The sequence below is a fragment of the Chiroxiphia lanceolata genome, chromosome 22 (genome assembly GCF_009829145.1).
Source record: "Chiroxiphia lanceolata isolate bChiLan1 chromosome 22, bChiLan1.pri, whole genome shotgun sequence".
NCBI lineage: Eukaryota > Metazoa > Chordata > Aves > Passeriformes > Pipridae > Chiroxiphia > Chiroxiphia lanceolata.
The window spans coordinates 5,971,529-5,996,095 of record NC_045658.1 but is presented as its reverse complement, the minus strand read 5'-3'; the positions used below and the strand labels follow the sequence as shown (position 1 = coordinate 5,996,095).

The window sequence follows — 24,567 nt, the reverse complement described above, 5'->3', positions numbered from 1 at the left end:
TAATTTAAATTTGGGTGGTTTTTTTTTTTTAACCAAAGCAATTTTGAATAGAAGCATTTTCCTCCCTTACAGCAACAGTAAATGTGGTTGTTATGGCTCAAAATCCAGAAAGTGGGTACGTGTGCACAAACAGAGCAAGTGTCTGCTCAAACTGATAAAAGTGAGACCAAATTATTGCACATTCAAAGTGTGACTGGTAGAGAGAGCATTGTTGCTTACAGGCAAGAGAGGATCTTAAAAGTTGTTTTGTTAAAGGAACCTGTGAACAACTTGGAGCAAACGAGGCTCTTCTGGGGTAGCTGAGGACAACAAACAAAGTGAAGCAGCATCAAGTGGGGTTTGTGCTCCTGGTTTCTCCCATTCCATCACCAACCTCTGGCAGCTTGCAGGAATTACCTCATTTTCCTTGTTAACTGTTTTGCACATGCAGGGGTTTGGTGCAAGTACTTTCAGCTCAGGTCAGTGTCACCCCTCTGTGCAGACAGCTTTGTCTGTGTGGCAGTAAATCATGAGGTGATGCTGCTTAACCTCTGTCTGTGAACACACAGGTGTTAAAGAGCAGCATTTCGGGTTCCACACCTGAGAACTGCAAGTCCCTGTTGGAAAATAACTTCTTGGCAGCTGCAAATCCCGAAGTCTCAGTCAGGCTCCCAAAGAAACCTTACACCTCACTGCTCCTGGGATCTTGGGGGTTGGCTGTGGTTTCAACTGCTTTGTGGTAAAACTTAGACCTCTGCCAGCTCAATCCGTGTCCTGGACAGTGTCCAAATGGGTCAGTGCATCATCCTCGGGTCCTGGGAGCGTTTAATATCCCTGAATTACCTGTGCTGTTTTGCCTGTCTGTTAAAAATACTTAAAAATGTTGTGGAGGGAACAAATAGGGGCTGGGGAGCTGGAGCAGCAGCTGTGATAAGGTTTGCAGGGTGTGTGTTTTCCAATTGGCTTGTCCTGTCCCATTTTGTTCCTGGAGACTCTGTGTTTGATGGATTTCCTTGGCCTCCTCTGCTCCTCCTCGTTTGTCTGTCTGATACCATCTCTGTTACCATGGGGATATTTACAGCCAAGGGAAGGAGATGGTTCTGTGAGGACTGAACTGCTTTACTTTGAATCTCTTTAAAAAGGCATTCCAAGCAGGCACAGTGCTGAGCATTTTGAGCAGAGTTTTCCTTCCCCATGCGGTACCAGCACCGAGTTCTGCTCTTGGCAAGGTGAAACCTGGGGAGTGTTTGAAAAATGGTTTTGCTTTCAACTTCGTTCGTAATAAACAGAGCTCTTTGTTGTTATCTCACAGGAAGGCAGGAAAAACCCACACAGGATGTTTTAACCCAAGTTTTGTGTGTATATGGAGATTCACAGCAGAGTCCTCTTTATTACAGAAAGGTTGCACTTCTCGTGTGTGTGGTTGGCAGAGAATTCTGGCTGCTGTAGTGCTAAGTGTGGAATAATTAGAACTTCAATGCATCTCTTAACTAAGAAGCCTAAAACCATAATAGAGTGTACAGGATGTTGCAGAACAGTTCTTTCCATCCTAAACATTCTGCTCATAAGGCAAAGCAGCACTTGGAGCTGGTCATTTGTCACCTGTTTATTTACCAGTGTGCAGAAGGATGGATGGATGGATGATCTGGAAGGAGAAGTCAGTATTCTGAATGATCCACAGTCAGTATTTCAGCTTTCTGTGAGCATAACTTGTTCTTCAGCTAAAGCTGTTCATACTCTGACACGTTACTTCTCATTTAACTTGAAAAATCTATGCATTTATGTAGTTACTTTGTCTCCACACGCTTCATTTGCGTTGAAATCCTCTCATTTTAAAAGCTCAGTTTGTTCAGGAATTTTATGGTGTCCTAGTCTTGTTTGAGGTACACGAAGTATGTATGTATAGGTATAAAACTGTGGCTAAACACAGGGTCGAAGCTGTTTTCTGTGTCAAAAGATTTCAAGAGAAACTTTGGTTTAAAGAAAATGGGAAAAATATCTGGGATATTCTCCCAGCTCCCCTAAGGCCAGGAGAGGTGGCTTTAAAATGCCTAATTCGTGGGGATGGCTCAGAGACGAGGAACATGGGCTGGTAGCCAGGCAAAACTTCACTTCCATGCAATTCCTTGGGACTTGTCTTCAGGTTCTCTGCTCTCTCCTGTGATTTGATTTGGCTGTTACTTCAAAAATGCTTCTGTTTTCTGCAACCAGCAGAGTAACCAGCTGCATTCTCTCCACATTAGTCCTTCTGAGCTCTGCAAATCAGTGGTAGAATCCACTTCTGAGCTCAATAAGAAGTGGAAGTAGCTGAGGGCAGAGGGTTGTTGAGGAGAGAACTCTCAGGAGTTGGACAGGGTGTGGCAAGAGATGCCTTCCTAGGCATGAAGTGCCTGGCTCGTCAAACGTTTCATGTGTGTGGTTTAAATTAAAAATCAAAAAAAAAAAATCAAAAAAATCATCTGCAATGCAATCTGTGCTCTAATTTGAGGACACCATTTAGTGGTTTTAATTGTGTGACAGTATTTTGGTATTTTCAATACCCAGTAGTAGGTTAATGACTGTTCCTTGAAGAATGGAGTTTATATAACACAAGTCATTACATAAGAAGGCTGATTGTGGCCTGAGGAGCAGGAGGAAAACAAATATGCAAAAATGCAAAACCCAGCACCAGGAAACTCTGCTTTGACAGCCCTGAGAAGCCTAAAAAAATAAATACCTGGGCTGTAGCAAGGTGAAGCTCACCTTGAGGAGGGCTGTGAGGACGGGGAGGTGAAGGCACTGCAGGACACTCCAGCCATCCAGCCCTGTGCTACCACGCATTTCCCACGTGGTGGCCGGAATCGCTTCCCTTCATCCTGGCTCACAGGAAAAGGAGCAACAACCAAACAAGCAAAAAGTTACTGGCTGGCCACTTATTTTCTTTTAATTTCCCCGGAAGCTCCTGTACGTGGCTTGAGCTGGACTGACCGACACCGCGGTGAAATAAAGCCGTGGAGAACCCGAAGCACAACCTCTTCCTTGGCCCTTCCATCTGGGGCTTGACAGACGGGACAAAGTTTTTTATATTCGTGTCCCAAAAGCGAGAGGGGTCTCCTATGTCTGCACCATCCCAGCTTTCCTCAGGGGCCGACTGCAGGGAGGTGGGCTGTGCTCAGTGTGCTCGGGGCAGGGCAGGGCACCCTCAGCCTTCCTCCGGTGCCCTTTTGGGCGCTTTCCCCGGGGCGGGGGGCGCGGGGCCGGGACCCCCCCTCCCCAAAAGGGCCGCTCTCCGTGCGGGCAGCAGCGGGCGGAGGGAGGTGCCGAGGGAAGGCGTGTGCGCGGCGGAGCCCGGGGCTCGCACCCACCGCACGGGCCGTGCCCGGACCCCCGGGCGGGCGGGCGGGGGGTCCCGGCGGGGCCCCGGCGCGGGATGCGGCCGGTCCCGCATCCCCCTCCCCGGGAGGCGAGAGGGGCCGGGGCCGACCCCGGGCGGAGGAAGGGCGGGGTGAGGATGGCGTGTGGGACTCGAAACGCGGCCAAGCGCCGCTGCCGGGGCTCCGCGTGCGGCTGCGGGGCGGGGGGAGCCCCGCAGGGCCGGCCCGCAGAGCTGCCGCCGCCGCTCGCCATGAGCCGCTCCCGGAGCAGCGCCTCCCCACGTAGGTAAATGCCCGGGGTGGGGAGGGGGCGGCCGGCGCTGCCTGGGCGCATCTCCCCGCTGCATCCCGCATCCCTCCCCTGCATCCCGCATCCCTCCCCCCGTGCGGGGCCGGCCGGCGGCGCGGAGCCACCCGCGCCCGGGAGGGGCTGGGCCGGGGGCTGCCGGCACGGAGCGAGCGGCGGGGACACGCAGCCCCGAGCCGGGAGGGTTTGCGGGGGCTTATTTTTGGGGCGGGTGGGCGCGCTGATTTTGGGGGCTGGGGGTATATTTTATTTTCAGTTCCGTTTCGCAGCGCTCCGGAGCGGGGATGATTTTGGGGAGGGTCGGGGGAGAGGATGCAATGAGGCTCCCCCGGAGTGGGTGATTTTTTTGCAGCCTGCCTCCTCCTCCTCCAGCCTCCCCCCCCCCGCACCCCGGGTTTGGCTGCCTCGCTTCCCAGTTGCTGCATGAAGGCTGTGCTTGTGGCGGCGGGTGCCCGCTCCCGGAGCCGCGCACCCGCCGCGGCGGCCGCGGCCGGGGGGGAGCCGGGGGCCAACGAACGGGGGGAGCGCCAATTTTTTTATTATTATTATTATTATTTATTTTTTTATTATTTTTATATATATATATTTTTTTTTTACCTGTCACGTTCGTCCTAGAAAAATAAAAAAATAAAAAAAAAAGGGGGCAGGGGCGCGGGAGCCCGAGGCATCCCCGGCACGGGGGAGTGCGTGTGTGTGCGCGGGGGGCGCCCCGCCGCCCCGCCGCCCCCCGCCGCACCGCAGCGTGCGGGCAGCGAGCGCGATGCGCCCCGCGCTCGGCTCTGCGGAATAGCGCGGCCGCCGCTCGCCCTCCGCGGGCTTGGGGCGCACGGACCCGACCGCTGGCCATCCCCTATTGATGTCCATGAATGCAAACACCATGATTTTCATGATCCTGGGCGCCTCTATCGTTATGGTAAGAGATTTTGCTTATCTCCCTCCCCTCCATCATCCCCCCCCACCTCCCTTCCCCTTCCCTCCCCCCCCACCCCCCGCACCGTCCCTCAGCCTGAGCACCTCCGTGTGTGTGTGTGCGTGTGTGTGCATGTGTGTGCGCCCCGGTAAACACCAAAGATTATTTTCTTTATGACTGCTTCAGTCTTTGGCAATCAAACTAGAGTCAATGTTTTATTCCATCATCCAGAGTTGACCAGATGCCTTGGTTGTGGGCTCTTACAGGCAATAGCTTGCTTGATGGACATGAATGCGTTGTTGGACAGATTTCACAATTACATCTTACCGCATCTGAGAGGGGAAGACCGAGTTTGTCACTGCAACTGTGGAAGGTAAGTTCACCTGCAGAGGATCTTCCCCCCCCCCTGCCCCCCCAGCCCCTTCCCACCTCGTCTCACTGGGGAGGCACAGGGGAGGTGGTGGCCGGGGCGCTGCTGGCTGGGCTACCATCTTTGCATTCTGGCTGTGTCTCACCTTCCTCACCAGCTCCTGCATGAACACAGGGAGGGGGGGGATTTGGTTTTTTCCGGAAGAAGAGTTTTCTGTGGGCTTGGAAGTCCATTCTCCTTTGTGTGCGTGTTTGTGTAGGTGCACCCGCCAGCCCTGCCCAAGTGAGTAACTTCGATTTAAACGTTTGTCATTTTGCCTTTGTTGTCTCTGGGCCGTGATGGTCCTCAGCCTGTTTGTGGTCTGGGTCTTGCAGTCGTGTGGCTGAAATGAAATGGGGTTTGGAGAACAGAGAGGATCCGTGCCCAGGCTGGAGTGTGGCTGTGTAGGACAGTGTCACTTTGAGGCTTTGCAATCTTTGATCGGATTTTAATTCCCTGTGGCTTTTCCTCCTGAGAGTTGTGATGCTGCTGGACACAGCACCCCGAGGAGGCTGGGCTGTGGTTTTGTGGAGCGTTCTGTGAGCCAGGTGGATGCTGTGCCAGGAGTGATGCCTTTGCTGTGCACAAGTTTATGACTGGACAAATCCCTGGCTCTCCCCATGGCTGTTGGGAATGCTGAATTCCCCTAAACAACGTCACTCTTACGTCGTGTGTGATCACTGAAACGCTCAGCTCGGAGCTGGGATCTGGCTGCTCCCTGTGTTTGGGCCCGGGGGCTGAGTTTTGGGGAGGTGAATTTCTCCCTTCCTTGTGGGACTGCTGTCAGTGATCCTTGTCCTGCACTCCTGGAGGCCTCGCTCCCCTCCTGTGCCTGGTTACTCACAGCCTGCAGGAGAGTTTCTTGTCTGTGGGGGAGTGAAGCAGCGTGAGGCTGTGCCAGCTAAAGGACATGCTGGGGGAGCCCTCCCTTGTCACATTCAACGTTTAAACTGAGCTTTACTCCTCTTTGAGCTGCCTCTGGAACCAGCTGCATCCTGTCTCCCAGGCGTCACATCCCTCTGGTGTCCCTGGTGTGGGAGCTGAGCTGGAGCTGGGATGTGCTTCGCTTAATGAAGAGAAGCTGCTTTGCCCTTCCTGCTTCAGGCACCGAAGGTGATCGGTACCTTTCTCCCCAGACTCCCATGGCAGAACAGCAGAGAAAGGTACAGGCAGCACCCCCAGGGCCAAATTCAGCAGGGCCCTGGATGATACAGTAACAGACCCTAAATACCTGGTGCTCCTCGGGCACCTCAGGCGTCTCCCTGTTAAGGTCAATTGAGAAGGCTGGGGGCAAGAAACATCCACAGCATTTTTGGCTTGGTTTTGGCAAGGATTAGCTTTCTCTTAGCTAATTTTTTTTGAGTCCTCTTGATGTTTTTTGCTAGTTTAGGTTTTTTCCTCTGCCTCTTCCTCGTCACAGCTTGGTTCAGTGGTGGTGAAAATTGGCTGCTGGCAACAGACTTTAATGTTGTCTGGAGGGGCTGAGGAGGGTCAGGTCTCACTGGTGGTTTGGCAGAGTGTCCTGCCCAAGCCTGAGAAGGTGGCAGGGGGACTCTTAACTCTCTGTCTGCAGAGATGCTGTGGAGGCAGATAAATTAGCCATGGCACTCTCCCCAGACATCGTTAGGTCATTTCTTCGAAAGTGCCCAAAACAGCTTCCAAATTGTCGAGCGTGGATCTGAGAGGAGGCAACAAGCAAAGTTTACCAGTTGCCTCAGGTATGTAGAAGCAGTGGCTCTTGCCAAGAGAGACATCACACCAATCTCTGCTCCTGAGCATCGGCTCCCACATGCTCATACCCCGATGCAGGAGAAGCACCCCTGAGCTGTGGGACCTTGTGTGGCCTCGTGCTCAGGTTTGGGGTGTGATCCCCTCTGCTCCCTGTGACCTGCTGCCCCAACGCCAGTGTTTTGGGTCCTCTGATTTGAAGGCAGGTGGTGCTGGATGTGCCCTGTCCTTGCTGTCAGCTCTCCAAGTGCTCTGGGCATGGGCCCTGGGTGCAGGGAGCCGTCAGCAGCTCTGCCTCGCACCAGGCAGGGCCGTGTCCTGGAGCGCGTTGTCAGTGGCGGTACCGGGGCTTGATGAAGAACTTAATTTGCCAATAACCAAAGGGAGTCCTTGGAGGAGGGAGCTGGCTGCAGTTCAGTGTGTTGCAGGGAGGAATGGGGAAAATAAGTAAATGTTGCAGAAATGGAAGGGAAGGAGGAATTGGAACAAATGAAGATTGATGTGCAGTGGGCTGAGCTGCTGCAATTAAGGTTTTCCCTCCTGCCCTGGCCTGGGTCGTGGTGTCAGTCAGACCAAATAACTCATTCAGAAATGCTTTCCTTCCGCTCTCCTCCCCTGGTTGCACCCTTCCTTGGGGTGTCAGAGGGGACCCCTTCCCCAGGAATGGTCTGCCATGTCCCAGGGTGGACTGCAGACCTGGCACTGGGCATCCAGTGTACAGCAGGACGTGCTCTCCAGGAGGAACTGGAATCTGCACTGAGCTGCTGTCCCTGTGAGGGGCTGGGAGCTGTTCTGGGCTGGGGGTGGCTGTGGGCAGAGAGGGCTGGCTCTGTGTGTGTCCCACGTGCCAGCTGATGTGTGCCAGGGGATGTGGGGCTCTGTGCTGTGCCAGGCTGCCATTGCAGCATCCACAGCCTGGATCCCCACTGCCCTGGCAGTGGGATGGGGCCTGGCTGTGTTTGCAGTTCCAGCTGAGGAGTCACTTGTCCCTGTCCACACTTTCTGCTCCCTGAGGAGGGGTGCTGGGACATGGTGTTGGTCTGTGGTGGGAGGCTGGCAGGTAGCAGCATGAATTGTACCCAGGGGTGCCCCAGGCTCTGTCCATGTTTTGGGGGCTCTGGGGTCATTGTCTGCTCTGACTGCCTCCTCAAAGAGCTCATGGAGGCTGTGCTGGGGTCTGTCCTCATGGGCAGCGATGTGCCTTTCCCTGGACTCTGTTCTCCTCTCCATGGGGCACTGACCAGCAAGAAGGTCCCAGGTCAAGTGGAAGGAGTGCTATATGGGTTTTTTTCCACGTTCATGAGCACTCTGTGTGTTTGCAGTGGCTGGAGAGTGTCATTAGGGTCAAAATATTTGGGGAAGAAAACAAGCCCCATCTTCAGGTGCTGCTGGAGGCTGAATACTTGGCACTGCTGGGGGGCTGATCCCAACCTTTGCCATGCCCATCCCCGTGGAATCAGGGCCACTGGGGCTGTTGGAGGCTGAAGGTGTTGCTCATCACTTTATGCCAGAAGCAGGGAAGCAATTTGATGACCTCTCTGGGCCCTGGGAGGTGCTTTTTGGGTCTGTGATATTGGGTGGGAGCTGTGGCTGTTCTTTGTGGAGAACCAAGAGGGAGCTGGTGATACCTGTGCCGTGCAAAGTTTCAGTGACTGTTGGAGGCTGCAGGGACTGGAGACCGAGGGTGTGGGGTGCTGGGGTAATGCTGCCCTGGGCTGCTCTTGCTGCCCTGCTCCCCTGCCCAGTGCACAGAAACATGGCCAAGGCTGGCTCATGTTTGCAGTCTTTTGAGTGACAATGTCCACCGAGCCACTATTTCTGAGCGAGCCTGGGCTGGGTGTGCCTTTGCCACGGGAGTGTTCCTGCTCTGATGGCTGGCATGGATGTTCCCACGGGCTGTGAGGGGTGGCAGATGTTCTCCTCGTGCGGGTGGGCTGTCACCACCGGGCTGGACCTGCGGGGCTGCTCCACCAAGAGCCACAGAGCCAAGGAGGGCAGGGCTGCCAGCACCCCCGGGGCCAGCAGGGAGCATCCACAGCTGTTCACTGGGAAAACAGTCCTGCCAGTTGCTTGGGAAGGGAAGCTGGTGTAGGGATGGTGGTGCATGGAGCGAGGACGTCAGCAGAGAGAGACGGGGCTGGCCCTGGCACCTGCTGCTGGTGCTGAGCCTGCACAGGCAGGCAGGGTGTGACAGGGACTGTTCCTCTCCTAACATCTGCCTCCTGGCTGCGGGAGGGAGGGGTGACAGCCACATTTACACTCCTGCTGGCTCCTGTTGACGCCGTGCAGGAATGTGGCTGCTGGAGCAGATCCCTGGGGGAGTTGGCACTCTCTGTCCTCGGCATGTGGAGCATCCAGGCTGTCCAAATCACCGCGGTGGGTCCTCCTTGCAAAGCAGGCTCTGGCCCTACCCCCTTGGGATGTGGATGTTGCCAGGGCAGAGCAGGGCTGGGCAGGACTGCAGAGGTGTCCGAATTTCTCCGTCCCAGCCAGCAAAGGGTCCTCTCTGGAAGCAGAGAGCTGGCAGCAGATCAGGAGCTGGGTGATGTCATGCAAAGGAAAAACACCAAAGGGCGTCCGTGGAGGCAGAGTGAGCTGGAGGGAACAGATGACACCTGCATGGAGCAAAACAGCCTGGGGGGCTTGCAAGGCCCTTGTCTGGAAAGGACAGGGACCTCAGCAGCTCTGGCTTGTGTTCTCCTTGCCACTGACCTTCTGAGTGACCTTGGATGAGTCTTTCCCTCCCAGGCAAAGTGTCTCCCGTGAGCAGGGTTGGAAAGGAGCAGGAGGAGGGTCAGAACTACCTGAGTGCCAACACCCTGCAGCAGAGCTGGGGGCCTGGCCAGCCTCGAGTCAGCTCTTCCTGTCCCGGGGATACTTCAGCCCTGCTCTACCTGGGCCCTGATCCAGGAGGGAAAGGCTATGCTGGACCTCTCCTGAGTGACTGATGTGCATGGAGACCCTGCCATGCAATGGGCTGTTTCCTGGGAGAGCAGCTGGGCACGGGGTGGAATGTGGGATGTGTGAGGAGGCTGCTGGCTGGGATGCTGGTGATCGCTGGTGATCCCAGGATCCCTGCCCTGATGCTGGGATCACTGGTGAGGGTGGCACTGCTGTCATGGGGAACATTCCTGCTCTGTTTCCTCCTTTCCCAGCCACTCTGGAAAAGTCATTACACCTCTCTGCCTGCAGCCCCTCTGTGGATGTGCTGGGAGGCTGGGAATGCTCATTGCCTTGTGCTGGAGACTGTTGGGACTGCCCTGGGCTTCTGGGAGCTGTGACAGTGTACTGTGTCCCAGGGAGATGTTTTCAGCTGTGCAGTGGTACCTCCACACTGGTGTGCAGACTGACCCTGCTGGGAATGGCTCTGAGAGGTGCTGGGCTGTTTGGAATGTTGAGGAATGGCTGCAAGGTCAGGCAGGGATGCAGGACAGGGCAGCACTGCCATGTGCAGGTCATTCCGGGGGGGCTGGATAAGGCACATTCCCCAAATGCTGCTGCAGCTGGTGATGGGGAATGGGCTGGTCCAGCCAGGATGTGGCAGCTGCAGGATGAGCCCGGGAGATGTGACGTGTCTGAGGGGCAGGGACAGACACCTGCCCAGGAGGGAGCCGAGCCGAGCCGGAGCATCCATCGGCACATGGCCATCCCCATCCCACGGGAGGGGGATGTGGGAACTGTGGAGGCACTGAGGAGTTCTCTGTGTTGTAAAACAAATCAGTGGATTCTTTAGAGGCTCCTGTGCTGTGCCGTGGCTGCAGCAGCCGGAGCACACACAAGGTCACTGGAAGGGACAATAGCGCTCGGGGCAGCTCGGCACTGGAACCTCCAGCCACGGCACTGCCCGGCTCGTCCTGGGGAGGAGAGGAGGTGTTCCCCCTTTGTCACACCCTGGCAGTGGGGACAGGGCTGCTACAGCTCGGGCACACATGTACAGACACACACTGTGCTCCAGTTTGTCACCTGAGCCAGGTCCTGCCTGGCCGGGGATGAGCAGCAGATCCAGTCTCTCACTCGCTGCTCACCAGACCCTTCTGCTCCTGAAGTGTGTCTGACCTGAAGTGCTGACATTCCTGTGCCTTCCTGTGGAAGCTCCAGCACACCCAGGGTGGACACAGCTCGGGATATTCCATGATTCCCCGAGGGTGGGCACGGCTGAACGTGCATGACGTGTGAGGGGAGGTGGCACGTGATGAACTCAGTCGGAATAATTTGCCCTGGATCTGTTGTGACAACTGATACCGGCTGGAACTGCCAGGAATTGGCCCTCGGGTCACTCGGGACATGTTTTTCTTGTAAATAAATGTGGACAGAACGTGGGTTTGGCTTTTGAGGACCACGTGTGACAGCTCTGTCACAGCAGAGGGGCTGTGGACCCCAGAGACCTCACTCCAGTGCCAGTCCTCTGACTGAGGGCTGAGCTGGTGCCACTCTGAGGCAGCTTTTTGACTCTTCTCAAGGGCCTTTGGTTGGTGAAACAGGCACAGCCTTGGACCCCACAGTTCTGAAAACAAGGTTTGGCCAAAAGTGTTTGCTCTGAGGAGCCAGAACCTGGTCTCCAGCACTCTCTGCCCTCCCTGGAAGTGCCCTGGCATGGAGCTGGGGGGGGTTTCCTGCACCCACAGAGGTGACACATTCCCTCGCTGCATCCCAGAGCCATCCAGGGCACGTTCCAGTTTCCAATCCCCTTGGCATGTGGTGGGGACCTGGACCTTTGTGCACTATTAATAACGTGCTGTGCTGGTGTGACAGTGTCTGAACCACTCCTATGACATCCCCAAGGACTTGAGTGGCAACAGGAACCTTGGGGGGGTCTGTCCCTGCTCTCCTCCCCATCCCAGGGGCACCACTCAATCCTGGTAAGGCAAGACAAAGGATGGAATTCCCTGCAGCCCAGCTCTCCCAACTGTTGCACCAACAGGAAAAATTCACTTTCCCTGAGCTTTGCTAAACCCTTTCCAGAAAACTCTGCAGAGTGGAAATGCAGCTCTGGGATCTCCTCTGTATGGAACTATCCTGGTAGCTCAGGGTTCCCAAAAAAGCTGCTTTTCCAGGGAGCTCTAGTGACAGGAGGCTTTATTTTTTAAGGAAACTTGCACTTGGGATCCAGCTTTGATTTCTGATACTTGGGTAATTAAGTTGCCAGATCCAGAGAGGTCAAAGATTTTACTCTCTATTGAATTTTGCCTCCCATGAAGTAAAGGAGACTTCAGCTCTGAGCGTGGCCTGTGGAATCACGGGGTGTTGGGAACAGTGAGCACAAAGAAAGGGAGCTGAGAAAGGAGAGCCAGGCCCTCCCAGCTGCCCCTGCCCAGCCCAGGGATGAGCACAGGGAGCGAGGAGAGCTGGAGGAGATCCCACTGCAGTGTGCAGAGTCAGCCTGCACCGAGCAGGGACAAGGCAGGGAGGAGGTGACTGTGTCCCTTCCCTCTGCCCAGCAAGGGAACAAGGGCTGTGCAGGGAGCAGGATGGGGGGAAAACCCCTTGGGAAGTGTGTGAGGAGAGCCCTGGATCCCGTGTTAGCACAGCTGGCTGTGCTGCAAGTGTGTGACCTGTGTGTGTGTCACATCCCTCAGCACTGGGGGGTTTGGCAGAGGGAAGGGGGGGACTCCAGGACCTCCTTCTTCTTCTGGTCCTGGGCTGAGACTGTCCATGAAAACAACCTCATGTGTGGGGAGAGGTCTGTGCTCACTTCCTGGGATCGGGTCTGTGTCCTGGATGTGCCTGTGAAGTTTTGCTTCTCTGAGCCTCAGAGATGCTTTTGGTCCCCCCGGGGGTTGTGGCACTGTGGTGCAGAGGGGACACACACCAGGTCCTGCTGAGGAGTTCCAGCCCTGGATCACCTCAAAGAGCCCAGGTTTTGGGAGATGTTTGTGGATTCTGTGCCTGAGTTGCAGGAAGCAAAAGGGAGTAAGTCAAGGACCTGCCAGGTGGCCCCATGTCATGGAACACGGGAGGGGTGTGTGCAGGGATTTGGGATGCATGGAACATGACTGGTGTTCGTGCAGGGATTTGGGAAGTGTGGAGTATGGCAGGTGTGTGTGTAGGGATTTGGGAATTGTGGAACACGGGAAGTGTGTGAGACTTCTCTTTTCCCCCCCCTGCAAAGCTGGCTGTGTTCATGGGAACCCTCCCAGTCATGGCAAGAGCTCCCTTTTGAGGAGCCCTCCCTCCCACACCCTCCTCCCTTGGGTTTTTCTCAAGCCAAATGAGGGAAAAACCAAATGAGGGCTGCCCTTACCCCTGAGGTCTCTGTGAGCTGCCATCAGAGCTGGCCTGGAGGCATCTCCTTTTGTTGCATCCCAGTTTGGTCCCTTTGCTGGATGGAAACGGGGACTGGACACGGCTGGATGGGCTGGCTTCCCACTTCCCACCCCCGTGCCACGGCACCGGGCTGTGCCAGCCCTGCCAGCGCCGGTGCCTCTGGTGCAGGTGGCCCCCATTAAGTCGTCGCCGAGATTAGGGCTGTTTTCAGAAGGTTCCTTTGAGTGGAGGTTTGTTTGTGTAAATATTTGGACGTTTCTCAGGCGTGATTATCGAGCAACCTGCACCTCATGCATATTCAGAGGCCTCGGCGATTGCCTCCTCTCCTGCGAGTGGGAGCGGGGCCGGGGCCGTGGCTGGGGGAGGGACGGGATGCTCGGGATGCTGGGGATGCTCGGGATGCTGAGGATACTCGGGATGCTGGGGATGCTGGGGATGCTCGGGATGCTGGGGATGTTCGGGATGCTGGGGATGCTCGGGATGCTGGTGGCAGCACAGGGAGAGCCCGTGCAGCTCTGCCCCGAGCTGGGAGCACTGGTGATGCCCCCAGTGCCAGGACTGCAGCGGTGCCCGCAGTGCTGGAGGTGCCCTGGGCTCCCTGGAGCGGGGACAGCCCCTGCCCTGCGGTGCCCAGCTCTGGGGGAGGCAGAGGGAGGGGGCAGGAGGGCTGAGCACAGAGCCTGGGCGGCCCCGGGGCTCCTGGCTGCTCCCCGGGAAGGCTCTGGGCTGTGGAAAGCAGAGGCAGAGGCTCCAGAGCAGCTTGTTTTGCATCCCTGCATCCCCCATCATCTGGGATCCTCCCACCCCACAGGCTCAGCTCTCAGGGACCTGTCACTGCTGATCCCCTCCCATTCAGCCCCCACAGACCTGCCTGATTTTTCCTACTCTACAACTCCCTCACTCCATCCCTGCCATTTTCCTGCTTTTTCCAAGTTAACCAAGGGTTTCCAAGCAGTTCAGCTTCACCCCAAACTCGGTCTCCATCACCTCATTGCACAAATGAACCCAGTCACCCCTTCTGGCATGAGGCACAGGGCCAGCCCCTCCAAACCCCTGAGAGAGATGGAAGCCTTGGAAAGCTCTGGAGCTGGGAGTGATGCTCCCTTACCCCAGAGGTGTTCAGGGCCCTGGGAGGGGAGTTGCCAACTGCTCCCGTGCTGGGAGGGATTCTTCTATCTCCTACAGGCAGGAATTGCTGCCTGGTCCTTGAGGAACACCCCAAACTGCCTTGGTCATGCAGCAGGAGAGCCTGAGGTGGTCTTGGATCTTGTCTGCAGGAGGGATTCCTTCCTCTGCTGTCAGAGGAGGAATTCAGGGATGCTTTCACGAGCCTCCTCCGTGGCTATGAACACTCTCTGCTCTGATATGGGAAGGACAGAAGTCTCATTTCACTCTGGGACATGGAGCAGAACAGCTCACCCCTGGGGCTGCCCTGCAGAGCAGGGAGGGGACAGTTCTCCCTCCTGCCGGGGAATGAGTGGTGGTGGCCCTTGCAGGGCCACACAGCTGCTCCCAGCCCGTGTGTGCTCACAGGAACAAGGCATTAGTGACCTCTGCCTCCAACACAGGCAGCTGTGACCTTTGTGTCCCTGGGGGTGGCTGCTCCGACCTCGTGCTCTGCTTAATATTTGATGAGGAAAAACTCAGCCGTGGGGAGCTCCCGGGGTCAGGTTTCTGTGCTTTCCCACCCTCCTCCCTGCCAGTTCCTCCGCTGACATCAGCACCAAGAGCCAGGACAGCACGTCACATCCCTGGAATGGTGTCAGGAGCTGGGAGGATGGTGTCAAACCCTCCATAAGTGGGTGGACGAGGCGCTGACCCTTCTCCCTGTGCGTGTTCCCCGCCACAGGCATCATGTCCACTACGTTATCCCGTACGACGGGGACCAGTCGGTGGTGGACTCCTCGGAGAATTACTTTGTGACTGACAATGTAACCAAGCAGGAGATTGACCTGATGCTGGGACTTTTGCTGGGCTTTTGTATAAGCTGGTTTCTGGTGTGGATGGACGGGGTTCTCCACTACGCGGTGCGAGCCTGGAGAACCAGCCGACGGTATGGTAAGTGCAGCCCCACGGGCTCCTCCTCTGCCCTAAAACCCCTTCCCCTGCCCTTGGAAGCTGGTGGAGAGGGAGGAGATCCACACTCCTGCCACGTTTATTCCACGTGGGTGTGGCACCAGTCTGGCCAGATGTATCCCAGCCCTTCTTACCCCAGGAGTTGGGCTCGATGATCCCTCGTGGGTCCCTTCCAGCTCAGGAGATTCCATGATTGTCTGACAGAAGCAGGAATGTTGATGTGGGAATAGCCAGCTGAGGATCCCAGCCCCAAGGGCTGTGCTTTGGAAAGGGTAATGTCTGTGTGGGTGCAAAGGGGTGTGGGATGCAAAGGAAGGTCTTTCCCCGGGGGCAGGATGGTGATGGGGGTTCTGTGGCTGCACATTCAGGCAGAATGTTTTCGGGTCAGACCAAACTTCAAAAAACTGGATATAAAAAAAAAAAAATTAGAAAAAATCTGGATTTTTCCAATTTACAACTAGGCTTATGCTGATGGAGAGCAGCCTTGTGTGGTTGCACAAACCTGTGACACTGTGATGACAGTGGTAGACATCTGTGCTGTGTCACCTGAGGTTTCCCACCCTCACTGCTGTCCAGATGTGTCCAGATGTGGTGACATCAGCCCCACAGGGAAAAGTGTGGGGCAGACTAGTTAGTCTTTGGACCAGTAAGCTCAGCATCCTGAATTAACACCCTCAGAAGGATAAACAGATGTTCCTTCCCCTCCTCAGTTTGCTCCCTCAGCACGGGCACCCCATGGACTTTAATCTTTGGAAGGGAAAAAAAAATAGACAGAAAAACTATTAATCCAGGGAATGGCTTGAAATTCCCTCACACTGTACCCATAAATCTCGGTGTCTCCAGCTCTGACTGATGGTGTCTGTGAAATTACAACTCAGAGGAGAAGGAGAGCGAGCAAGAGGAAGATTTATCTGCAAAATTCTAATTAGGGAAGTGGACTATCTCGCTCTGAAAACTCAGATAAAAATGATATTAATTTCCCATTAGTCTTCCCAAATCCTGTGTGAGCAGGCTCTGAGTCAGGACTCCCTCCAGGCTGTGGTGCTGCTGTTTCCCAGAGCAGAAGGCTAACTGGTTTGCAGTGGGATCTCAGGTGCTGAGCCAACACTGGGGCCCTGACCCCCCTGCTTTCCATCAGAGTACCTTTGCTGTGACCTCCTCGGGGCCCATGAGGTCAGGGCTGGCAGGAGATGTTGTGGTGAGCAGGGGAATATCGTTCTCCAGAGCTGGAGCTGTGAGCTGCAGTTGTGTTATCACCATCTAACCCACCCCTCGTGAGTGGAGACCGCAGAGGATTTTATTTTTAGTAATTAATTTAGTATTTAAGCTAATTGATCTCTTTTGTTTCTTTTTTTTTTTTTTTCCTCCCTGTCTATGCCTATTCTAAGCCTTTAAGAAGGGTTTGGCCAATGGTGCAATGTTCTTTTAGGTATTTCCTATTCATTCAAATCATCTGTGCAAATTAGCCATTTTAAAGGCAATAAGCAGAAAGGAATCCTATTTCTTTGTGGAATAAAGCTGAAATTTTCTTCTGAAGAGAGAAATGGTGCCTGGGAGTGCGAGACAGGGGTAGGGTAGTACAAATTCTCTGCTGGTACAGGATGAGGAGCCCTCCCTGAAAAACATGAGCACCACTTAGCAGTGACTCAATGTCACATTGGGCCCTGATCAGCTTAAATCGTGGTCTGTTAGAATAACCTATAGCTCCTTCCTGATGGGAGGGATTGCCCAAAATAGCAAACATTCTATGGAGGCTCAGACATCAGGCTGTGGCTGGTCAGAGCAGTCACAGCCACCTCATGGCAGCTGCAATCTGGGGCTCAGGCTCCTTTGGGATGGAAAAGACCCCTGAGATCATCGAGTCCAACCATTTCCCAGCACAGTTGTTTAACTTCACATGATCTGTCGTTTTCTGGGGCTTCCCAGCTGCCCTTTGTGGGATTTTTGGGGGGAATCACCCCGAACTCTGGTGGAACAGGACGGCAGGGGGAGGTCTGGGGGCTCAGAGCTGAACCACTGGGGGATAAAATGACACTGTCCAGGCTGCACGAGCTGAGGGACAGAGCCAGTGCTGCCACATCCACCTCGTCCCTGTTCCCTCCTGAAGGGAGGAGCTCAAGGGTGGCTTCGCTGAGGCTGGGACTGGTGGGACAGCACAGCTCTCACCATTCCCGTCACACCTCACCTTCCTTCTCCCTTCTGCTCTTCCAGACAACTCCTGGTCTTGGATTCCCAAGTTTTGTAACTTGAAGGAGTTCAGGAAACGTCACCACCGGCAGTACGAGGAGGCGACCGGGAACATGGTGCACATCAAACAGAAGCTGTACCACAACGGGCACCCCAGCCCACGGCACCTCTGAGGGAACCTCCCCCCCTCCAGAGACTGCAGGGAGCTTTTAAAAAAAAAAAAAACAAAAAAAACAACAAAAAAAAGGACTTCTTTGCTCTTCTTCCAGCCGGACCAGAGCAGCTTCTGGTTTGCTCCTCCATGGAAGCCCAGCCGAGGAGAGGATTTTACTGATCCATATCCCCGGGACGCGCCACGATGCACAACTAAAGCCAGTCCTGGATGCCACGCAGCCAAGACACTGCACTGTGTTCCACATTTTATTGTCAGACTTGTGTACATATGTAAAAAAAAAAAAAAAAAAAAAAAAAAAAGCAGACGAACTAAAACAAACAAAAAAAAAAAAGAGAGAGAGAAAGAGAGAAAAGAGATTTGCATTATACTTTCAAGCCCCCCCCCCCAACCCCCGAATTTTCCCCGGCATTCCCGGCTGTCCTGCACATCCAGCTGCCCCTGAGGGGAATGTTGGCCGAGGGGATGGAGGTGGGACAGCACGAAGAAGATGCAGAGTGTCTCGTCCAAGAGCTCAAATCCCCTGTTTCTTTGGTCCTTTGGCTTGGTTTTGCTCTGCCCTGTCCCTTCTGTTCCTAAAATGGCTTTGGCTGGTCACAGGTTTGGATGGGCACTGCTGCCAGCGGGTTGGGAAGGCACAGTGTCCCTTTTTGCTTTGGTTCATGCTTTGGGGAGTCGCTGTGGAGGGAAGGAAATCCTGGGAATGTGTAAGTGCTTTGTTGTTTGAGTTGCTGTATACACTGAAACCTGCCTTAAGCAATCCAGGGAATTTTAGTGCCGGGGGAACGGCCCCGTGAGGTGCCAGCCCGTGGGGCAGGGCTGGCCCTGCCTGGGTCACCCCTCTGGTGGGATCTTGGTGGTGTCAGTGCTGTTGATCTTCACTAGAGCTGGAGGGGAGGGAGGGAGGGAGGAGTGGATGGTGTTGGATCTGACTTTGCACCCCGATCATACCCCTCTGCTCATAAACACCCCCCACCCCTTCCCTGGGAGCAAAGGAGCTGCTCTCCCCCTCTTTTGGAGGGAGAGCCCGAGGCCCTGGTTAAACCACCCCAAAAACATTGGCAGTGCAGTGAGAGGGTCCTGTGAACAGTCTCACTCCCCCTGCACATGAACAAACACTTATTTCTCGTGCTCCTGCCCTGAGCTGAAACAGCAACAGGTCCGGGCTTGGCTTGAGGGACACAGAGATGTGGACCCAAAACCAAACTCCTCTACAGAGCCAAATGTCCCAAATGTCCCACGTTCACATGGTTGAATCAAAGCATGAGGATGCTCTGATGTGGTTTTGTCTTTGCTTCCCCCAGTCACATCTCAGGTGTGGGTTTTAGGGTCTGAGTGTGACCGAGGGTTTGAAACCATCCTCCACACCCAGAGACCTCCTTCCCCTGCAGGCAGAGGTGCCTGAAGGAGCTGACAAAGCCCCTGTGTGGTGGTGTCTGATCCTTGCAGTGGGTCCTGTTCTGCTGGTGGGGAGAGAGAGAATTGGTTGAGAGGGATAAAGGAGGGAGATGCCCCAAGAAGTTAAGATGGTAGCCCCAAAATCACGTCTCCTTCATTCACCATTTTGTATTGAGTGGGTTTGTGCTCAGATGGGGAAAACCCTCAGGACAAAAGAGGATGAATATTGGCAGAAACTGCTGATTTATTCCATGGATTCTTTGACACTGGCAGTGGCCTCCTGTTGTTTGATGGCAATATCTGTGGAGGGAGAAGGGCACCATCACTCCAGCTCTTTCCTCCCTGCTTCAGCTTCTGTGTCTTGGGCTTTGTTTTTTTTTTTTTTGATTTGCTTTGCCCAGGGTCAGATCAGTTAATTACAAGCCCCAAGAGCCAAACATTCCCATTTCTCTGCCATTCCTACCTTTGCTATTCCCTAGGGCCTCTTTTCTTGGAGCCCCAGTTTCTGTCTGGGCCTAAATAATTGCCTGGTCCATACTTATGTCTGTTTGACTGGCTGTCAGTCCAGGTTCCCTGTGGCTGGAATGTCTGCAGCCACCTGTTGGGATCTAAGGAATGACTTTTTCCTGGAGCAGCTCCTTTCCAAGACACAGAGCTTTGCACCCTCCTTGTGCCATGGCACACACTGAAGTGGCAGGGAAGAGCAGGTCCTGTGTTATCAACTTGTCTTCAGGTGGGACAACATTTTGTAGGGGAGAAAATTCCATCATGGTAAGGAGAATATCTCTGGAACTAGTTATGGGGGGAAAAAAAGCACTTTAAATAATCTTTCCACTTGGAGCCTCTCAAGAGAGGGACTTAAGGCAGTGACTTAAAGTCAGACTGAATATAAAGCCTGGTTCTACCCTGCTCTAGCAGCTGACCTTGGTTGAAATATCATTAAATATGGGACAGCTGGAAAGAGTAAAGTGATGGCTCTCACTCATTAAGTCTGATCTGTCTGATCCACAGCAAAATTTCAGAAGAGCCTGAGGCTCTTGGAAGAAGGAGAAAAAAAAAATCCCACACAATACATAATCCCATTATTTAAGAACAGAATATTTTTTTTTATTTGGGCCTGTAGCTCTCACCTCATGAGCCTCTCTCTTGTTCACACAGTCAAAAAAAAAATAAATCAAAGATAATCTCAGTGCAATTAAATTTACTGGGAGTTATTTACTGGTCTTCAATGCACAGAAACCAGACGTGTCCCAGCACAAACTAAACCAGTGGGGAACTTACAAGATCTTTGATTCTCATCCTTAATAAACATGGAGTAAAATTCCTTCCCATGCAGGGAGGGAATTCTACTCCTGACCCACGAGATCTGCTGCATCTTCTGTGCAGGGGTGGTTTCAAACAGCTGAGCAGCTCCTGGTGTGAGGTGGGTTTTCCTCTGAGTCCTGGAAGCTGCTGTAGATTCCAGCCTATGGAGCAGAGATTGGAATGTGCCTGTTGTGGGGCTGGATAATGTCCCATAGATTCCAGCCTATGGAGCAGAGATGGGACTGTGCCTGTTTTGGGGCTGGATAACCTCCCGCAGATTCAATCCTGTGGAGTAGAGATGGGAATGTGCCTGTTTTGGGGCTGGATAACCTCCCGCAGATTCAATCCTGTGGAGTAGAGATGGGAATGTGCCTGTTTTGGGGCTGGATAACCTCCCACAGGTTCCATCCTATGGAGCAGAGATGGGACTGTGCCTGTTTTGGGGCTGGATAAGGTCCCTCACAGGTCAGGCTGCAGCAGTGAGAACCCCCTGCACAGGAGCAGCTCAGATATTTAATGGCCAAAAAAAAGATAGACAAGGGCTGTTCCCCACAGCCACGTGTCTGCCATGTCCCCTCTCTGAGGAACGAGGTGACAAAGCCCCCAGAGAAGCAGAAGGTGAGGGAGGTTTTTGGGCATCGCAGAACCCCATCACTGTCACTGCCCTGCAGCCCCTGCTCTCCCTGCCTGCCACCATCACTGCTGTCCCTGTGCCACCCTCTCAGCTGATCCTGCTCCAGTGGGAGTCTTCCCAGCCCTGTCTGATGTGTGCTCTCTTGTCCCTCAGTCCCCGTGAGGTCGCTGCTCTTGCTGTCAGCTCAGTTGTCCGTGGTCCTGCTGTTCCTCTGTGCATGTGTCTGTTTTGCTTCTCTCTGCTGTGGGGGTGTTTTCTCCTTGTTTAATTGTCCCAGATGTACTAGTGTTGACTTGTTTGTTGTTCTCTTGCCTCTGATCCAGTCTTCACATACACACACACACACACAAAATAACAAACCAAAAAACCAACCACAGATTGAAACAATAACAACAATAACAGCAACAACAAACACCCAAACCCAGAGACAACCCCAGGCAAAAAAGGGTTCGGTTGGGAGCAAGTGACTTCAGCATCAGGGAGTTGACAAAACAAGGGCAGGGAGGGAGAAAAAGGGGGTGCAGAGCTGGCAGCTGTGCCTGTGGTGGCAGCTCTGTGGGACACAGGAATGGGATCTGCAGGACAGGGGAGTGGGAAGTGTGGGCCACTCGCAGCACTCACCCGCCAGATGCTTTGAGGGAGGCTCTGATGGTGGTGGTGGGGTTTGGGGGCTATTTTTAGAGCAGAGGCAGAGCTTAAAACTGTGTATGTCGATCCTCCAGAGCTGGGATTGGCACTGGGAATGTTCTCCTGCGTTTTTGGTGTGAGGAGCCCAGGTCTGGCTGCCTGCACACCCCATGGGTGTGTGCCGGGGGTTGGGAGCTGCTGCAAAGGGGAGGAGTGGAAAGACAGGTGGAGAAAAGCAGGGGATTGAGAAATCCATTGCATCAACCAGTAGCTCCTTTTTAAAATCAAATCCTGTCCTCAGTACCTGCACTGCTGAATAAACCCCTTTTGCCCATAAAAACAACAAGAAGGACCCTTCCTCGTTGGGGAACAGTTTGGGAAGGTGTCTCCTGTGATTCCATCCATCCATCCATCTGTCCACTGTGCCCTCTTACTGCTCAGCCAGCCCTTGAGCCAGCCAGGGACACATCAATTGGCCCATCCTGGCTGAAGTACCTGGCAGCACTTTATCCATAATCAGTCAAAGACCAGGAGGGAGCCTGGAACGTGTGTCCCGGGCTCTGACAGCAGGGTGGGGTGGTTTTAGTTACTCTCACTGCTATTCTACCTCATTTTCTGGTTGTGCTCAGCTGGGAGAAGAGAATCCCTGATCAAAAGGAGTATTAAACACAGGCACTAAGGTGATTAAGGGACTGGAGCATCCCTTCTGTGAGGGAAGGCTGGGAAAGCTGGGGCTGTTCAGCCTGGGGAAGAGAAGGTACATAAATACCTGGAGGGAGAAGGCAAAGAAGGCAGAGCCAGGCTTTTTAAGTGATGCACCACAGGCAGTGGGCAAAAAAACAAAACATGGGGGGATCTACTTGAACATCATGTATCTCTTTTTTTAGTGGGAGGGTGGCTGAGCACTGGGACAAGTTGCCGGAGATGATGTGGAGTCTCTGTCCTTGGAGACAGTCAAAAGCCAGCTGGAGGTGGTTCTCAGGCAGCCTGCTCTGGGGGGCTGTGCTTGAGCAGGAGAATTGGACTAAATGAATTACAGAGGGCCCTTCCAGATCAAACCATTCTGTGAAAAAAAAAGCCATGCAAGAGGTGCCAGGGGAGCTGGGGCTGAAGAGACCCAGAGCTGGTGGTTGAAGCCCACAGCAGGCAGTGCAGACACAAACACCAACAGCCTTTGCTTGCCTTGGATAAGGTCTAGGTGAGCCCAGGCAGGAGAAAGCCCTGACCTGAGGTCATTCCCCAGCTTGGGAGAAAGCACATGGTGAAAAGAGAGGGGGATGTTCACCTTCCAGAGTGCCCTGCAGGAGGGGGAGGTTGGCAGGGGATCAGTGGCACAGGGAGCTCAGTCTCATTCCAGCTCTCACCCCAGCAGCATTTAATATTCAGTGTGGCACTGATGGAGAGTGTGGGTTATGAAGGCCTCTTCTGGGTTCAGGAGGCTTTGAAGGCACAAACAGCCAACAAAAAATCCCAGAGCACCTCTGGATGGGAAAGAACAGAAGTACTTCCATCACTAGAGCGTGTGGTACAAGCAGACACTCGGATCAATCGTTTTCCACCCTGGATATGTTGGTGGGACAGATCTGTGCTTCAGTGAGAGGTAACAGGATGTAGGGCAGGGAATAGATGGGGCAGGGACACAAGATTGCTGGTTCTACCCTAGGATGGGGTGTCCTCTCAGCCCAGCTCACTGGGGTGCCCAGGAGAACGTGAAGCAGCAAGAGAATTTAGTGAAAAAAAATTAAAAAAGCCAAGTCTGCGATCTTTCTGCAGGGGGCTGTTGGGGCAAAGAAGGAAGCAGAGGAGTGGGAAAGCGTGGCAGGTGTAAGGAGGAGCTGGGCTGCCAGTCTGCTGGATCCTGGTGGGCCCCCAGGATCCTGCTCCGGGCTGTGTGTCCGTGCGTGTCCGTGCGCTCACCGCCGCGTGTCCTCACGTGTTCACTGCATGAGCCTGTTCCTCCTCCAGTGCCTCCCTCCCATTTGCACTCATTTCTTTTCCAAAGGGGTTGCCAGCTGGAGTCCCCTCTCGGAGCTGAGCCCTGGGGTTCCCAGGAGGGGTGACCCTAGGGTGGCTCAGCCCCCAGCTCACACTGACCAAGGCAGGGGAAGCCCTTGCAGGGCAGAGCACTCAGCCCAGGCAGATTTTTCCACTGGTGCTCTGCACCGAGAACACGAGAACAAAGCTTGGAGTGCTGTTTTCCCTGATTGTTAATCCTTCTTTTCTTTATTTCTGCACCCAAACCAGTTTTGCATGCATCAGGCAGGGAGAGGCACAGCACACGTCGAGACTAAGAGAGAGAGATTATACTCTGCTCCGAGTCTGATCACAGAATAATCTCTACTGTGGTTGAAAAGCAATAATGGCTAATTTTTTAAATTCCATATACTTGCACAGGCAGATGTCACCCAAGGGTTTGTGCTCTCCAGTGGCTGTGCTGGAGGGGTGACAACCTGTGCTGAGGGAGCAGCTGAAGGCGCAGAGAGAGCTTGGGGTGGGGGAGGCAATAGAAAAAGCACACTGTGATTTTATTTGGGTCAACGAGTGAGTGTATTTCAGCCATTCCTTCCCTTTCAATAAGATGTTTGTATATAACCAGTTCAGCTCCTGGAACTAAGCCCGTCCTTTGCTGTTTGTCAGTAAAATAGTTTTTTGCATGTTTTGCATCTGAGTGTTTCTTCCAACCCTTTGAACCCCACGGTACCCCCAGGGCAGGGGCTGGGGCACTGCAGAGCAGCACCTTTGGGCAGGGGCTTGAGAGAGGAGGAGGAGAAGGTACAAACAAGGCTGGAAAGGTGTGGGAAAGCCTGTCCTGATCTCTGAAGAAGGGCTGTGTGATTTCCCCCAGGTTATGTGACATCACAGGACGCTGTCCCAGATTTTCACCTGCTTGTCTCCTGCTCACCGGGATCACAGGGAAGCTCCAAGGTCCAGAACTGATTTTAAAGGAAGATAAATATTTTGCTGTTAAATTCTGGGTGCAAGTTACCTCCAGAGAGCAGCCTGGGCCTCTTCGTGTTGCCTGCACGGGCAAGAAAGGCAGGAAAAGCAGAGGCAACTCAGGGCTTTGGCAGCGAGAGGGAAAAGTGGGAACATTTCCCATTCTAGCAGTACCAAAATCTGCCACCATGACCCAGCCCTTTACCATCCTTCAGTCTGCTCCTTGCTGGAACAGAACCACACACACAAACAGAGCAGGTCTGACCCTGAGTGGGACCCCA

The 24,567-nt window shown here is 54.0% G+C and overlaps 1 protein-coding gene across 3 annotated transcripts; it reads left to right on the top strand.

Annotated features, from left to right (window-relative positions):
* The first annotated feature begins 3,427 nt into the window (after positions 1-3,427).
* Positions 3,428-22,426, top strand: TMEM240 (transmembrane protein 240). Of its 3 annotated transcripts, none has more exons than XM_032708741.1 (4): positions 3,428-3,618; positions 4,816-4,922; positions 14,800-15,008; positions 17,238-22,426. In XM_032708741.1, the coding sequence occupies exons 2-4, from the start codon at positions 4,831-4,833 to the stop codon at positions 17,384-17,386; spliced, it is 450 nt and encodes a 149-aa protein (XP_032564632.1). In that variant the 5' UTR covers positions 3,428-3,618; positions 4,816-4,830; the 3' UTR covers positions 17,387-22,426. The 3 variants fall into 3 exon arrangements, with proteins under 3 accessions (XP_032564632.1, XP_032564631.1, XP_032564630.1); XM_032708740.1 differs by lacking the exon at positions 3,428-3,618 and adding an exon at positions 4,278-4,552; XM_032708739.1 differs by lacking the exon at positions 3,428-3,618 and having other exon boundaries at positions 4,663-4,922.
* Positions 22,427-24,567: the final 2,141 nt, after the last annotated feature.

Excerpts from the sequence above, each read along its gene's own strand:
- TMEM240 (XM_032708739.1), top strand. The coding sequence starts at position 4,723 with ATGACTGCTTCAGTCTTTGGCAATCAAACTAGAGTCAATGTTTTATTC. Across the intron at positions 4,923-14,799 it reads TGTCACTGCAACTGTGGAAG|GCATCATGTCCACTACGTTA; the intron begins GTAAGTTCACCT and ends TCCCCGCCACAG. Across the intron at positions 15,009-17,237 it reads GAGAACCAGCCGACGGTATG|ACAACTCCTGGTCTTGGATT; the intron begins GTAAGTGCAGCC and ends CTGCTCTTCCAG.